Below are 16,331 nucleotides of genomic sequence, written 5' to 3'. Positions count from 1 at the left end.
ATCTCTGAAGACATAGTTATGTATATTATATTGCGTCTATGTCTATAGATCCTACAAAAATTTCAGATTGGAACGTTAACACGATGATGAATTAAAGAAGCATTCTAAAATGTTGTATTGCTTTGACATGTTAGCCTCATGCCCATAATTCTCCACATTGGCTTTCTATCAAATCATTAATGATTAAAAGAACATTCCAATTATTTGATTTGATGAGGCTAATTTAGGTTTGAGTTGGAGTTTCTACAGACTCCTACTTTTCTGAATCCCACAGAGGTCTCAATAAGCTCAGCAAAGCACTCTCCCTGTGCATTTGCTCCTTTCTATTGCTCTCTCCAATTATCTCACTATCTATCTTCTCATTCCTCTGTCCTTTGCTCTCCACAGTGGGATAGTATCACAGAGATGGATGAGCTAAATCGGCCCATCCACACCTTCCAGGTGTGCCACGTAATGGAACCCAACCAGAACAACTGGCTTCGTACCAACTGGATACCACGTCAGGCTGCACAGAAGATCTACGTGGAGCTCCGCTTCACCCTGCGAGACTGCAACAGCATCCCCTGGGTCTCTGGCACCTGTAAGGAGACTTTTAACCTCCTCTACTATGAGATAGACGAGCCACATGGTGCTAATGCTCATTTCCATCCCAACGACTATGCCAAAATTGATACCATTGCTGCCGATGAGAGTTTCACGCAGACAGATTTGGGTGATCGTGTTCTGAGGCTTAACACCGAGGTACGGGAAGTGGGACCAATAGCTCGGAAGGGTTTCTACTTGGCCTTCCAGGATGTGGGCGCATGTATCGCCCTTGTCTCCGTGAGGGTTTATTACAAGAAATGCCCGTCCACCCTGAGAAACCTAGCCGCCTTTCCGGACACCATTCCACGGGTGGATTCCTCGTCATTGGTGGAGGTCAGAGGGGCGTGTGTTGAGAATGCTGAGGAACGAGACACACCCAAGCTTTACTGTGGGGCAGATGGTGATTGGCTGGTGCCGCTAGGACGTTGTGTCTGCAGCATTGGCTACGAGGAGAGTGACGGTCTCTGTCTTGGTAAGTTCAGTCAGTATATCTTGCTTCACTTTCTCTCTCTCACTTTCTCTGCTATCTTTCTTTTTGAGTGAATGAGAAAAGCCAAATTCGTGAAGGTGAAAGAAGATAAGAGAATTATGTTGTGATCCAGTGATGCAAGCAGTTCTCCTCTATGGAAAGGGACAATGCTGATAGAGACATAAGTGACTGACCTGGTTCAGGCTTCAGCAGCCTGTGGGGAGGTTCTTTGTACATGTGAGAGAATAGTAGATGACACTGGAAGTCAGAGGCATCATTACATTCACCTCATTATTATAACAGAGTGTTTCTGCGATTCTACGAGTTGTTTAAAGATGATGAAGTGTGAAAGGCACTCTTTTTTTAAAGCTTTTCTTCGATTAATTGTGAGTTCATGTCATGTCAAAATGATTGTATAAGAATTACCTGTGGAAAAACTAAAGAAACTATTTAGGTCCTGGGTTGGGGGGGTGTAATTTACAGCAAACTGTAATGAATTGTAATATATGTTTAGTGTTCAAAGAATGCTGACCACGCAAAGTGGTTTATGCACATTATTTTCACTGTTAATGAAGAAAAGGAGATAAAGCTTATCAGAATAAATTCATTTAGGTGCTTTATGAGCTGACATGCTTGAGTGACCATACTCAATTTTCCATCATTCTCAGTGGCAGCATGATCTACTGCTCATCCTTTGTGCTTTACCGGTTGAAGATAATGCTAGAACTATGCTGTATTTTTCAAAAAGTAAAAAATGTGAGCTTTCCAGAAAGGTTTGAAGTGGAGGGGTACCATTGGCTTGCGCAATAGCATGGCTTGTTGTTTAAATTTAGAACCAGCAATATCCCACAGCCCACTTGCATAATGAATCATAGGACGTTGTTTCTGACTAAATAAAACCATAGCAGGGATACTTTAAACACTACAAGAAAAAAATTGTCGTATTTTACATTAGAACAAAAAAACCCCACATTTTAGAATCACAATTTCTGCATATCTTTGCTGTCTTTCAGAAACCTTGGATGCCGAAATACCCAAATTCCACAGTTTTCAGGAAATTGAAAATAAGTGTACATTTACAATGATTAAATACTGTTTTGTCAATGACAAACACTAATTTATACTTTTTATTAGTTAGATATTTGCAAAACCTAGTGACAAATATAAAGGGAGAATAATAATGATTTCTGACAAAGCAAATCACTGACAAATAATGATAATGATTTCTGACAAATCACAACATTCGGTGATGCAAAGTTTCAGAAGGACCGGAGCGATATGCAGCTTGTGATCCAACTCTGACATTTTTAAACCAAAAGTAACGGCATCACTTAAGTACATAACAGAAGTAAATGATCTTTCTAACATGTATTTTAAACCAAAATGTATACTATACCATATGTAAATATGTCTTTTGGAGATTATTTATCTGTAGGTAAAGTACACTCCTTTTTTTCTAAACAACTCTTGTGAATAGACATACATACATACAATATATACTGTATATATAATACATATTACTGTCTAATAAGTGTATCTACTTACTTTTACCTCGCTGACTAATTTGTCTAGGAGTTGGATCTAACATATTGTTACAGTAGCTTGTAATTTCTTTGGTTACTAGGTGAACAGTTGGTACACCCAACGAAATATCAGTCTTATGATTGCACACCATTGAAGCCCTGCTGTCAAAATGCCATTTCTGTGCTCTCTATTACCTGGCTGTGCCCATTTCCTGACACCTCTGTGTCTTTCTTTCTCTCCGTACATAATCTAAGTAGATCAATCCTCAGATTAAGGCAGCAATCGCACTGGCACCTGTCAAAGCTCTAATCAAATCCCCAGTGCCAGAGGCCAGTGAATGCAAAGTGAATTCATAATCAGCTCTTCTATGCCCATCAGAGGCCAGTTGCTCAGCATGATTCAAACTCTTTCTGTGTTTGTGTGTGTGTTTGTGTATCAGGAACGGAAATAGACATAGAGAGTACAATGAGCGTCTGCAGTGATGCCGGGGTTATGCTTTGGGTGCCGCCTACTGTAGAAGCAGTTTATAATCTTGCTACCCGCTGCTAGCCTTCTTCACTGCTCTGCTAGAGGAGGCTTGGCAAACTCTGTTTGTGTGTCACTATTTTTGCTGCACATATTCTGAAGTTGTTCGGCTTAAAAGCATATCAATGACTCAGGTCACCTCCTATGGAAGACTTCAGAAGACGTTAACAAAACTGGTCAAGAACTTCCTGTTTCCTGTTTTCACACCACACAATCGTTTGAACAAAATATGACCAAAAGAACATCGAACCACATCAAAATGTTAAATGAATGTCTTTAATAGTTAACTATAGGGGTAAGATTCAAACAATTATAATAAAAATATCAAAATATGTTCCTGGACCAGCGTTTACATCTTGCAAAGTGGACTGTAAAAGGAATGTGTCGTACACACTTTGTGTTACATGCAAGTGTAACGTGCAGAGATAACCAAAGAATTCTGTAAAACCTTCTATTCTATGAACAATTGGAACATAAACTGTAGAATTTGTGGCTCAGGGTATAACGTGAGGTTGCAATTCCAGTTGTTGCTGCTAACAGAGAAGAAATGACACACATTTAATACTTGTGTATTCAGGAAAATAAGAATACATTTATAAGGCAATATTCTGTACCCATAAATCTGTTCTTAAGCTTGCAAACGTTGCTTTCTCTTCCACACCATAAAGCTTTTTGTGGTAACACTTTAGATTACGGCCGCATAATTTAACAGGATTTACAGCGTAACTAATTGTAACAAAAATGTACCTCTACAGTACATATCTGTAGATAAAGAGGAACAATATGCAAAGTTTGGGGAATAAGGGGTAAGTTTAAAATTTTTAAAAATATGTATAAGGAAACTGCATGCCATATAAGCATCCAAATGAAACCGCTCCTGAACTACTTGCTCATTGTCTCAAAAGACACATTTTACACATTAACACTCATCACAATAACTCATAATTAAAAGTTTTTTTTTTCATTCAACAATTTCCGGACTTCTAATCAGTGCGGACTAAAACCAGAAAGCGAGGCAAATATTGTTTTAACTATTGCAGTAAAACAACATTTCTGTATTTCCTTGCTTTTAAACATGAAAAGGTCCTGTAGTATGTCTTTTGTATCTTGTGCCATGTCTCACCTTCATACACCTGTTTTAGCCATTATACCAACAACTGTTTGCTCTCCTTCTCTGTCGTGTTCCAGGGCTGTGCTGTGTTGCATCAATACTCCTTTATACCAGCTGTGAGGGATTGTTGGTAAAGTACACACTGATCGTGTGTTCTGACTTTAAGTTTACTTTGCCCCAGGACTGAAGGAGAAAAGAAGGATATATTGAGCTCAATTCAAATTCTGCTGCTGAATCCTTAGTCTAGTTTAACCAGAACATTGAGCAGGATTTAGGTTCACTGTTTTTTTCAATGCGTGTGACATTTCCCAATAGGGTTCTTAAAGGGATTGACCAACAAGGTCAACTGGCTTCACCTGAAAGACTGTGCTGGACGGCAAAGTTCACCAGCAAAGATTGGCAGGTGAATAACATAGGATGCTTTTACATACATCCATACCAAAAGAAATCAGTCTGAATAAAGTAGCATTGGTCCGCTTGAAAACTTTAAAAGTAATCCGACCCGATGAACCATATACTTTATTGTGTAATGGCAAAGATTGCTTGGTAAGCAGCAATGCGTGTTTTGCAATGACTCTCCAGCTGAATTGTGGGTTAACCTGGAGCAGAGAGAAAGTGAAAAAGGGCCAAACAAGTATAATTCAGACCAACTGTCCAAAACACAATTTTTAGCTACCCTTATCAAAAATAAGTTTATTCAAGTGTGCTATAAGTATACTTCTTTTAAACGTTAAAATTGGAAAGTATACTTTCAGTCTACTTCTTATGCACTTCTCAGAAATAAACTTAAATTAAGTATACATAAAAATATTAACTTCAATTATACTTATTTTTGATAAGGGTAGCTTTACAGTGTAGTGCTCAAAATGATAAAAGCTACCCAAAAATTCTAAAGCCAACAAAGCTGTTGTCCATTTATCCTGACGGATGGCTGCTCAAAGGGGAAAAGAGACGACTCGCATGTGACTTATATTAATACATTTAGGCTGGTTTAGAAGGTTTGGCCATGTGAAAGCAAACTGAACCAAGTAAAAAATGCCATATTGTAACAATTTAATAAACATAGTCCTTGCTATATAAATAGCAGACAATCTTCAGATCTGAAAACGCCTCCAGCTGTCAAACTCTGCCTAGACCAGAATGGAAATGTATGCTTGGCTAATAGACAGTATGCCACTGCCAACAGCAAATATGGTAGCGTTTCGGGAACCTTGAACATTTGGCAGCTAAGTTTTTGCAGCCGAAGACTTTAAATGGGGTGAATAACATCCGTAGGCTACATATTTTTGGTTATGTATGGAACTGAACAACTTGGAGATAAGACTTTTTAGAAATGTTTAAATCCATTTGTTTTAAATATGGACTTTGGGATTGTTGTGTTCCAGTTAAGCTGCAGTTGTGACTTGCCCCATTTCTGCATCTCCGCATGCAGCTAGCAGCTAATTACAGTCATTTGTTAGATTCACAGCTAATTTACTTCTTTCTTCTATTCTTTCGCTCTCTCTTCCGCTAACTTACTTTTTCTGCCAGTCTGCCTCTGTCTTTTTCTCCCTTTCTTCCCCTCATTGTGCATTTTAATTAAACCATCTGCTATATGGGGCAGTTGTGGCCTAATGGTTACAGAGTCGGGCTTGTGACCGGTTGCCGGTTCGACTGAGGACTGAGGTGCCTTTGAGCAAGGCACCTTACCCTTACTTGCTCCCCGGGCGCTGCAGCGATAGCTGCCCACTGCTCCGGGTGTACGTGTTTTCACGACTTGCTGTTCGTGTGTTCAGTACTCTCTGGATGGGTTAAATGCAGAGGTCACATTTCGGGTATGGGTCATCATAACTGACAAATAGGTTTCACTTTTTAAATAAAGCCATTCCTGGCATTCAGGCAGCAAAGCCCAGCAAACACAATCATGTGGGGCCCAAAATTAGCTGGGTCCCAGTTGGGTTGCCCAGGTGGGCCCCAGATATCAGCCCAAGTGCAACCCAACTGGGACCCAGCTAATTTTGTCCGTAGTTTCCATGGTGACCCCACGTGTTAGCCCACATGGGCTTATGATGGGCCATTAACGGGCACCATATAGGCCCCACTTGGGTTAACCAGATAGCTCTCATTTGGTGTCTACAGGAGTTTGCCTAGATGGGTTAATGATGGGACCTAGCTAGGTCTTATATGGGTCTCTTATGCGCCACAATTAGACTACATATGGGCTATTTTATTTATATATACTGTATTGTTTGTATGGGTTAAATTATTTTACGCTAAATCCATAAATCCAAACATTTATCTAATTTTTTGACATTAATCCTAAAGGTATTTAATGAATCAAAACCAGTAGTGCATGCTTTTAAGCAAAGTTTATTTCAATTTAAAACTTTTCTTTTGAATAATACATACATCATTCATACATACATAAAATATAACTTTATAAAACACATGTACATTTAGAACTTTAAAAAAAATATGTACATTTACAACTTTGTGTATTATAATCTAAACTTTTAATACAATTTTCAGGAACAAAAACTGTGCAGCTCCTCAGTCCTCGTTCCTCTCTCTCCCAACAGCCCTGTGAAAAGACAATAATTACTCAACCAGGATACCACTTTTCACAGTTAAAACAAGGGCTGTCAGGATAGCATTTTGGCGCCAAACATCAAGATTTAAAATTAAAGAGTCTTTTACCGATCTTGTGCCCTTGCAGAACGATTTGTTTGCATGATAAATATGAAATAATGTTTTAATTGTATGTATTGTTAAAAGTTGTTAAAGCCTTTTTGTTTATCATTGACAGAGATCTGTCCCAAGCTGCTTTATACACTAGCGTATACTAGCTTCTCTGCTATGAGCCCTTTCATCTAATTATAACGCTAATCTTCCTCGATCGCATGGTGCCAAACTTGTAGTTTAAGTATAAGCTTTTTCGTGTCATGAACTATTAAATGGCGTTGGGAACAAAGTCATAATTTACAGCATTATCGTTTAGCATTGGCGCCAGAAATAAGAAAAATGACGCGATATTGTCTTAATTCTATCATGACAAGAATCAAAACTACGTTTTTGAACCATAATGAAACAGTATTTTCATACTTAAAGAGTATATACATTGTGTGTATATATATATATATATATTTTTTTTTTTTAAACTTGTAATTCTTCCAAGTCTGTGCGATTCAAATACTTATAGTGGGATGGGAATTGCTAAAGGAAATCTCACCGGATCTTTCTGGGCTGCATCTCGCGATACTTTGATGACATACGCCAATCGTTCTGCGCAGTGAAGACCATTCTTTTTTTTATTCAAATATAAATGTTGGGTACATTATGCAAATACATTCAAAAACCAAACACAATATTTAAATTATAGCAATATCAAAATAAAAAAATTAAAAAGGTTAAATTAACACTAAGCAACAAAATACTTTTATATTTGCTAAACATTACATTGAATTAGATAGAATTTCCGCCTTAACAACTATATAGGTTTGTCTCCTCGAAATGTACATTTGTGGATACTAAATTTGTCTAGAAAAAGAAAACAAATTAATTAAATAATACTCCTTGTGAAAAGAAATAACTGTAGCCCATTTTAAACCCATGCACACATTTCCCATGAATTGCCCAACTAGAAACCACATGGGGAGCCCACCTGGGTTCACCCATGTAGGTCCTATCTGGGTCACCCAAGTGGGCCCCAGATAAGATGCCCATTTTGAGCCCATGCCCAGTCTGCACCCCTGTAGCCCATTTACAACCCATGTGGGCCCCACATACACGTGTTTGCTGGGTAGCATGGCACTCAGTGCAGGACCGAGACAATCTATGTGGCTGTCCTTTGTTTCTTCTAGTGTAGCTTTCACAGCATCAAATGGCTCTTCCCTGTCTGTGAGGGCATTAAGGCTAAAGACACAATGAATAGTACAGAATGCACTTAATGGAGCGTGGACTTCCCTTTTCTTTTAAAATGTGCTGGGGACAGTTTCAGACAAAAAGTAACTTGCTATTGCACCAGAGCAAGAATGGTTCTGCTTCGAGTCCCTTTTTGTTTGCATGTTCTCCCTGTTTTTTACCGGCTTCCCCCACAGAACTGAAATTCTTCATTGCTTGTGGATGTGAGTGAGAGTGCGGATCAATTTGTCTGTGTGTTTGCCTTATGATAGACTGGCCACCTATCCAGGGACTTTCACTGCCTCTGCCCGAGGCATCTGGAATAGACACCAGCATTCCCCGTAACCCCAGTAGCGGTATAGAGGATGGATGGATGGAACTTATTTGTATTTGTCAAGTAAACTATGGTCAGTTGGTAAATGCAGAGATCTGCATTGCCAAATCAGTTATGATTTAGTTGGACTAGTGATATTGCTCACTTTAAAGGGATAGTTCAGGCTTAGTATTACATTTCTGTCATGAATTGTTCAGCCTCAAGAGGCTCCACAAACATAATACCAACTGTCATCTTTGCAACACAAATTAAGGTTTTAATGAGGTGGGAGAGATTTCTGAACCTATAGACAACAACACAATACACAATCAAAGCACAGAAAGTAAGTTATCAAATAATCCATGTGCCTACAGTGTTTCAACCTTTTTGTGAAAAGTAAAACAAAAGTTACGACTTCTGTGTCATTCTCCCATGCGCATCCACAAGAGCATGGGACACATGCACGTGGCACAGACACAGGAGACCTGTGTGTGGAGCACATGTGTAAGCATTCTTCATCAGCACCACCACGCATGCTCTCGTTGATGATTTGTGTTCAGAAGATGAACAAAGTTCTCAAAGTTGTGGAACAATTTAAGGGTTAGTAATTCATGACTCAATGTTCATACGTTGGTGAACTTGCTTTAAATATGAGACCTTCTCGATAAGAACTCACCTTAATATAACAAAGCAATTAAAAGGACATATTTACATACATTTCCTGCAAAATTACACTTTTCCCTGTTTTCTTTTTCTGTAATTTGATGGTTGCTGATCGTATTTCAAAAGTAGACTGACATTTTTAATTTACATTTTCTAGAGTCCTGTGGAAATACACATTTTTTTTTATTGTCTTTTGCTTTCTTTTTACCTTCACTGTACATCACATTTTTTCCTTCTTAAAATTCCAGTTTTTCTCTTTCGATACTGAGCAGTCAGACCCCCTACTGAATTCTTGACCGTGCAGTACTCCACATTATGCAGCAGAACACAAGCACAAGCAAAAACTTGATGCTTTCTGTCCCTTTACTGCTTTACCCCAATTACAGAAAGCAACTCAGAATATCTCCAAATTCTGTCACTCAGAAAGAAACTTAAGAGGCAACAGACTTTCTTTATTTCTTCTTTTTGTCCCCTCTGCTGTTTTTTTCCCTTCTTCTTTCGACTGAAACGGCAGCTGAGTGGACACCAGCACAGCAGGAGATGCCATAAGAGTGTTTCACTCCTTTCTTTTCTTTTCTTTTCTTTTCTTCTTTTCTTTTTGCTTAGTCATATTGGGCACACAAAGCTTCAAACGCTGCTCTGAATCTGAAGGTGGGGATGCTTTCTTTTAAAATATTCATCCTAAACTTTTTTCTTTGTTTAAGCAGTGCAGCCAAGGTGAAGGGGAACGAGAAATGCTTACCGCTTTGGTTTGCGCTGTCACTCTAGAGATCTGCAGCAGATATTTCAGGTTGGAATAATAACAAAAACTAAGTGTCAATATTATGAGAATGTTACCTTCAGCGTGCCAATTTAGAATAGGAAAACCGACCACAAAACTTTGCCAAATGCAATATGGGTATCATAACATTTTTGGAGTAAAGGGACCAATGGTGCATAAATAACATTATTTATTTAGAAAAATGCTGTCAACATGAGCCTCATAGTGAACGTCAGTACTGCATAGTGGAGTGAAGAGTATCTCCTAATATGTTTCATAGGTGATATTAAATCCACTGTCTGGACTATTTTAGAAGTTGATTACCTTTAATGGAATACACATTGCATTCTGGGATACATTATTCTGCACAGTGGTATACCACAAAGGCAATTTATAATAGTATAGGCTTCTAGTAAGCATGGTATTGTCGTAGCTTTTCAGAAATGTAGCCATTTTATTACATATCTTTATGACGTTTAACCACTCAAACAGAACAAAAAATAAACACTTAAAGATACTACACTAAAACATCAGTCTGTGATGTACCGCAGAGGGTATCTTGGCATGTTTAAGCGTGATAATAAATGAACCCTCATGTCTATTGTTTTAAAAAATGAAAGTTGATTACTTTTAATAGAACGCGCCTTGCCGTAGGGCGTCTGTTTTCTGCGCAGACTTTAATTCTCTGCGAGTGGAATGATGCGTATGAAATGTGCATTCAGACATTGTTTACCCACAAGCATTTGTTTGCTGCTTGTGTGTGCATTTATATTTAACCAGACACAGTAGCTACAGAATAACTTGTTTGTTTTCGTTCCCCTCATCAATCCAACACCTCAGCGGGAAACTAGTCATGTACAGATGCCGACACAAACCCACAGGATGTGCACTTGCACCCTCAAGATTCCCCATGAAATCCCCATGAAATCCATACTGTCAACCGACATAGAATGTGAAGCAGTTCTGTTCTCTTTCCAAACTCTTCACGTTGATATTCTGGAGACCCAGTCAAGCCCTTAGAGTGATGAACGGCTGGCCATAGGCCACATAGCTCCCCTATCCATTATTGCACCGTCAAACTCACATCGTTCATCATGCTGATCTGATGTGTAAATATTAGCAGCAGTGTTTAGGGATGGAGCCGTGGTGCTGAGAAACATCAGGAGAGAATGAATTAGACTGCCAGACACGCAAGGAGAGAGAGGGAGAGAGAGTCAAGCACACGATATAGAGCTACAAAGTTTTCTGGCCTGTCAGGCGATGCTGAACTTGGTGATCTGTTTGTTTATGTTTCGCAGCTGCTTGGTAATGACCTACAACTTCTGCTCCTGTTGATAGATCAAACTCCACCTGATAGGATGTTTGTCAAGGCTCATTTCATTTCAGAGGCTGGAGAATAAATGGTTCAATGTTGTGTAAAGCATCCGCTCGCAATACCTACGTCAAGATGCCTCAATGGAGGCTGAAAAAAAGAAAGAAAGATGAAACAATGCTCGGAAAAGTTTTAAGAACAGTAATTTAGATTAGGTTTTATGTCAAATATTTTTAATAACATTTTAATTTGAAACAATATGTTCAGATTCTTAGGATAATGAGAAACATTTAAGTCAAAAGATTGAAGTTATATTGTCATGTTGTCATCCTCATGCTGTTCCAAAAGTGTATGACTGGCATATAAAAATTGGGATATTAGACATCCTCACTAACAGCCTCACTCACCATTCAAATGATGTAGTAAAAGTGAATGATGACTAAAACTCTCTAACATTCTCTCTTTAGTGTTCCACACAGCAAAGCAGTGCATCCACTTATACTGTAGTTGGCTAAGATTTCAAATGCCCAGTTTCATATATGTACACTGAAAGAAACAACAGTTACTTAACCATTACTTTACGTTTATTATACGGACATTTCCGTTAATGGTAAAACACAACGCAATGTAACATTTAAAATACAGGTATAACAACTGTTAAGCATTTAGTATGGAAATTCCTTCATATTTTAAGGAGTATTTTTTATCATCGGGTCTGTTAGATAAGTTAACAATGCAGAGTTACAAGGAATGTTTAGATAAAGTGTAGGGACATTTTATCAGGTGTATTCCAGACCCCGAGCTTGCATTGCCTGCGTAAACAACACTGGTCACATGTGCCAATGTCTACAGCATTGGCCCCAACCACATGTCTGGTCAGGATGATCCTGCTTTTAATCAGTCTGCCTGTCGGGTACCTTTGAGTGAGAAACATAATACTTTAGATCAGTCGAGTCTACACACTAAAATGTTCTACCATTAAATTAACTCCTTTAGAGTAGAATTTAACTGAATAAAACTATGTGGGAGTGAATTTAACCTTGCATGGATTGATTAAGCATTAAAGATGTTTCCTGGATAGATTTGTGCTGTCTGGCTCCTCTCCTCTTCTCACTTGTTTCCTAAATAGACTGGCACTGATGCCTCTCATTTCCTCTCATCCCATCTCATTCTCTTTCTTGTGTTCTTCTTTACTCTTTACTTCTACCTGTTTATTGAAGACTTAGCTAGTTTTCCCTGTTTCCTCTCCTCACATCATTCATACATGTTTCCTGGATAGACTGCACTGGCTGGTACTCTCATCTTGTCTCATCTCCTATCCTGTTCACTCCTCTTCCTGTACCTGTTTCCTGGATAGACTTGCACCTCTTCTCACATTATTTCTGCCTGTTTCCTGAATGGACTTACCGGTCTCTTCACCTCCCCTCTCCTATCGCCATTTGTACCTGTTCTGCACTCTCTGCTGTAGGGCCATCCATCACAGGCGCTGCATTGCACAAACAAGCTGAAGTGCTGCTCCATCCTGCCCCTGCAGAGCTTTTATGCCTGTGAGTGGATCTGTACTCCCCACTCGACCCTTTAGCTCCTGTATAGTATTCAAACCCAGATCCTCCCTCCCCCTCACAGAACCCAAACCCTTTTTAACTGAGTAATCTCACAGTTTACAAGGCACCTGTTTCCTTCAGGCGGTGCGGGGGCGGAAGAATACTCTCACTTCGGCTTATTCACTTGTTAAGCTCAACCAAACTGTTCAGGGCTGCGAAGGAAGATTCTGAGCTGGAGAACTTTCCAATGTGATAATTGAACACTGCAGGCACCCCTCTGCTGAGGAGATGACATTGACTGAGATGAAGGGATAAATGGAGACGGATGTTGAGCAAGTTTTTGAGCAGTTTGTGTTTCCGTGGTTTGTTCTTTTGGGAGGAACCAGGAGGAACTAACAAAACACTGAGGATGTACAGAAAGACATGCTTCTATTTGAATTGTCATGCGCGTAGTCCACCTAGAAAATACTGAGAAGGTTATAGTTTCGCAGTTATCGGGAGTAATTCAGAAGTCATATGCATGTAAGTCAGAGGGAAGAGATAACTCTTTAGCTCTAATTGAGCTGGGTTGAGCATTTTGACATCTGGCTTTTAGACTTGAAAGTGAAGGAATTGCACAGCAAGCAGCTAAATTCCTGCAGAGCTTTTCTGCAGATGATCTTAAAAACTTTTGACAGGTGGGTATGCAAGAGAGCAGAAGAAATCATTTCCTCTATTACGAGAGAGAAATACTAAAACACAACAAAATGCAGACGTCTAGAGTCACTTGAGGAACCCAGGTACTAATTGAAATGACAAACTGATGTACAATGTGTTTAATTTTAAGATGTTTAATAAGAGCGCAGTGTTTTTTTTCTCCTTCACCTGGGTGAACATATGCAAAAATATTCAGGTTATGCAGATTCTCAGTTTGCCAGCAGTTGCATCGCACCAAGTTGAGGCTTGAACTTACGGTGACTTCTGCTTCCCTCTCAATTTTTTCTCTTTTTTTTACCCGAGCGCCGCTTCAAAGGCCAGTGTGATCAAAGCAGTCTGAGCGAGAGAAAGGGAGGGAGGCAGAGGCAGGGAACGAAAAAAACGAATGAAAACTCCCAAACGAACAGAAGAATGCGCAAACAGGGCTGTCTGCACAAACAAAAGCAGCGCACCACACATTCTCTCATTCTCATTTCTCTTCAGAGCAAAATTTCTGTCAGACAGACTTGACATCTCAATTGATGCAATCGCACTGTCATTTTTTTTCAATTTCAGACCCCCAAGCTCGAGTGCATAATATAGCAGCTCTATCATGACCCAAATAAGACATCATGTCGTCTATGACGCATTAGAGATAAACTTGACAAGATGATGTTTCAAAATGAGGAAGAGCAGGTGTTTTAAAACGGAGAACTTACAGATGGTAGGGAAGCTTTCATTTCCCACTTAACATCAGAAACAGCATAGTGTGGGGCTGGCTGACACCTAAAAATATCTGTTTCAATATATAGAGATTTTTTGACAATATTCAATAGGCCCATCTATCTTGTTATTTATGAATTCACTAATATGTGATTCTTCGCATTTCAACAATGTTGTTAAATAGAAAGAAATCAGAGTACTTTATGCACTCTAAAAAATGTTAGGCTTTTTCAATAAATGAACACATGCTCGATTCTTTAACCCAAAATGCTGGGTTATTTTAACTCATTGTTATGTCAGATATAAAAAATATTCTGGCTTAATTTATCCCAACTTTTGGGTTTGTCCATTTTTGACGCTGGGTTGAAAAAGCCCAAAAGTTTTTACAATGTGACTGTTTACAGTGGTTTAATTTATATTAACCATCAATATTAAGGAATTTTCGGCTCATTTAATATACAAAAAGTATACAAAAGTGTGAGGAAAGAAATCACATCCCATTTCATTTTATATCCGTTTGGTGATGCAGTTTTTGCATTTACATTTACGCATTTGGCAGACGCTTTTATCCAAAGCGACTTACATTGCATTGTCCTATACATTTGTTTCTAATTGTGTGGAATCCCATGGGACCAAACCAACGACCTTGGCATTGCTAGTGCCATGATCTAACCACTGAGCTACAGGAAAGCTTTTTAAGTAGGCCAATGAAAATTAAAACAGTATCAAATAATTTGCATCAAAAATTTCCTTTGATTTCTGGGTAACTTTGCTATTTAAATTAGGTTTTTAAACCAAGAAAACTGTTGATGTTGCAAACAATAACACTTGGTTATTTTCAGCCTTTTGAACACACTGACTAAGTTGTGAGCAGTCGGGGAGTGTTTGATTTTCATTCTCAGAAGGTGAGAAAGGCTGCCGACAGCTTTGAATACCAATGTGTGACGATTGTTGTGCGAGATGGCAGGAACACAATTACAGCCAATTAACATGGAATACAAGACACACTGTTGAACTCTTAAAATGAGCACATCTGGCACACCTGAGCTCTAGTGTGTCGTAATAATGAAAAGAACACGGCAGATAAAACAGCTTGTGTTTTTTATCAAATCTTCTGTCCCCAACAAATCTCTCCAACTTGTGACCTGAAATGAAAACTAGAAGAATAAAGTTGTTGGTACTGTATTGTTATGCATTATTTCAGATTCAACAAAATAAAACAGCTAAATAAATTTGTTAATGTTTTCCTCAATACTAGAAATATAGAAAGATGGCTGTATCCGTTCTCCTTTGTTTTGTTTATTTATAGCCTCCAGAGTCTGATCTCAACAAATGCCCTCCAGGGTTCTGCATCACTGGAATGGCCATGGACAAAAATGTAGCAAAAACATTCATACGTTTATAAACCTCTGCAGGTCTGAATCCACTTCAGCAGGGTTGGATGTTTTTATCATTACAATCCCATAATTGAAAACCATCCAGATCTTTTGCATATAGGGATAATACATTCCCCAGAATCTCCAGTTTTCACATCAAATCCACAAAATCTTGTTTTATTATTGAAAATCAGCGTCTTTGCTTTAAACTCACCACACTTACCCAGATTTTTCAGTCTGCCGTTTTGCAGACTTTGACACAAATACAGGAGTTGTACTGTAGGGCTTTTCTAACCATTCAAGCTTTACAGCCCTCTAGCTGTCTACTCGGATCTTGTTTGCTACAACCTGTATCCAGGACTCAATTTGTGCTGTTACAAGCTGGTTTCTGGAAACCAGCAATTCCAGAATTAGATCTGGCATCTATTTCAGTGAAACCCCCACTCGCATCTGAAACAAATGTATGTTGTGTCCTGTACATAGCTTTCATAAAAAAAGAATGTCATTGTCTGTTTTCTAGCAAACCACAAGGCTGCGCAGCTCTCAGACATTTACCTCGCACATATCTTTTGCTTTCTCTCTATTCCAATGAACTATTACATCAATTCATAATCAGCTGCAGAATGTGATACAAAATGCATATTTATGGAGTTGACTGGCAGGACCAACACTGGCATCTCCACGATAAGTCTCCACGAAATCTTAGAAATGCGTAAAGTTATGAACATATATAGTATGTGCATGCAATTTCTTTTTACATTTTATGTAAACATTTTAACAAGATATATAATAAGATCAAAACTTAAACTAAGGGGTCTAAGCAAGCATTCAATTGAAGCTCTAACAAGGTTTTATTTTCCTTCTGGGTCAAC

The 16,331-nt window shown here is 38.7% G+C and overlaps 1 protein-coding gene across 2 annotated transcripts in view; it reads left to right on the top strand.

Annotated features, from left to right (window-relative positions):
* The window catches only part of epha6 (eph receptor A6), a gene marked incomplete at its 3' end in the record, with an annotated part of 98,924 nt that overhangs the window by 22,483 nt on the left and 60,110 nt on the right, over positions 1 to 16,331 (top strand). For both annotated transcript variants that reach the window (XM_079462817.1, XM_079462818.1), the window contains exon 3: positions 388 to 1,057. In XM_079462817.1, the coding sequence (XP_079318943.1) occupies positions 388 to 1,057 (670 nt within the window). The remainder of the gene's footprint in view (positions 1 to 387; positions 1,058 to 16,331) is intronic.

This window comes from Barbatula barbatula (genome assembly GCF_947034865.1).
Source record: "Barbatula barbatula genome assembly, chromosome: 8".
NCBI lineage: Eukaryota > Metazoa > Chordata > Actinopteri > Cypriniformes > Nemacheilidae > Barbatula > Barbatula barbatula.
The sequence above is the reverse complement of the archived record's forward strand: the minus strand, read 5'-3'. Positions and strand labels throughout refer to the sequence as shown.